This window comes from Condylura cristata, unplaced genomic scaffold (assembly GCF_000260355.1).
Source record: "Condylura cristata isolate star-nosed mole 26May11 unplaced genomic scaffold, ConCri1.0 scaffold00004, whole genome shotgun sequence".
Lineage (NCBI taxonomy): Eukaryota > Metazoa > Chordata > Mammalia > Eulipotyphla > Talpidae > Condylura > Condylura cristata.
The window spans coordinates 735,535-736,745 of record NW_004567105.1 but is presented as its reverse complement, the minus strand read 5'-3'; the positions used below and the strand labels follow the sequence as shown (position 1 = coordinate 736,745).

At 68.6% G+C, this 1,211-nt stretch overlaps 1 protein-coding gene across 1 annotated transcript in view; it reads right to left on the bottom strand.

Moving 5' to 3' along the window:
* The window catches only part of PKDREJ (polycystin (PKD) family receptor for egg jelly), a gene marked incomplete at its 5' end in the record, with an annotated part of 6,822 nt that overhangs the window by 2,340 nt on the left and 3,271 nt on the right, over positions 1–1,211 (bottom strand). The window contains one exon of the mRNA XM_012735093.1: positions 23–1,186. Within this exon, the coding sequence (XP_012590547.1) occupies positions 23–1,186 (1,164 nt within the window). The remainder of the gene's footprint in view (positions 1–22; positions 1,187–1,211) is intronic.

Sequence of the window (1,211 nt, the reverse complement as noted above, 5' to 3'; positions counted from 1 at the left end):
GGGGGCCTTGCCCGGGCGGGACGCTTTCTTGGGCGCAGGCTTCCTGGGGGCCTCGGCCCCCTGGGGCGCCCCCTTGGCCTCCCCCTTGGCCCCCCGGGCCACCCTGGCCCGCCTGGCCCGCTTGGCCCCCTTGGGGGGCTCCTCGCCCGCCTGCTGGCTGTGCCACTTCTCCAGATGGTCTTCCCAGTGCCCGCCTTCCTCCAGCAGCCAGGGGTACGCCTGGGGTGTCACCGCCTCCAGGGCCACCTGGGGCTGCCGCTGGGAGCAGGTGAACAGGAAGGTGATGGCCAGCTGCACGGGCAGCGTGATGACGGCGCTCTCCAGCCCGATCATCATGGCCCGCACGTACTGGCCGCCCTCGTACTCGCTGTCGTCCTCCTTGCTGAGGTTGAAGAACATGATGTTGCAGAGCAGGGAGGCCATGAGCATGGCCAGGCAGCAGGACAGCCGCTGCAGCCGGTTGAAGGGCTTGGCGATGACGCCGAGGAAGACGGAGAACCACAGGTGGTTCCTGCCCAGGCTGTGCGACATGTCGATCAGGAAGAAGTCCTTCTTGCGCAGCGGCTGGTCCGGGGGCATGGCGTGGAAGACCCTGTCCACGGCGGTGTCCACGGACAGCCAGGCCCGGCACATGAACAGCCAGATGTGCCGGCTGAACAGGTTCTCCACCTTGATGCGGCTCAGGTACCAGCTGGGCTCGTCGCCCTCGTTGTCGTGCCACACGCGGACGGCGCGGACGTCCCCCAGGTCGCTGCGGGTGGCCAGCAGGAAGCTGTTGATGCTGCCCCGGTAGAGGGCGGCGATGCTGGGGTGGCTGAGGCAGTGCACGCTGCTGTCCCCCTGCGTGCCCAGCAGCTGCAGGAACACGTTGGCCCCGGTGCCCGCCCCGCAGCGGCTGCCCGTGAACACCGTGACCAGGTAGCACACGTGGTCGTAGGGGTCGTTGTCGGGCAGGACGATCACGTACTGCCGCAGGAACTGGTCCGTCTCGTCCCTGTGCAGGGCCCAGAAGGCGAGGATGATGTACATGACCAGCAGGAAGAGGACGGTGAAGAGGGCCACGGGGTTCTGCGTGATCTTCTTGACGGTCACGAGCCGCAGGTCCACGGGGTTCGGGGCCACGATCATCTTGGCCGTGAGGTAGCGGGTGTGCAGGACCAGCCGGCTCAGGCTGCGCCGCCGGCGGCTGTGGCCGGGGCTGGGGCTGGGGC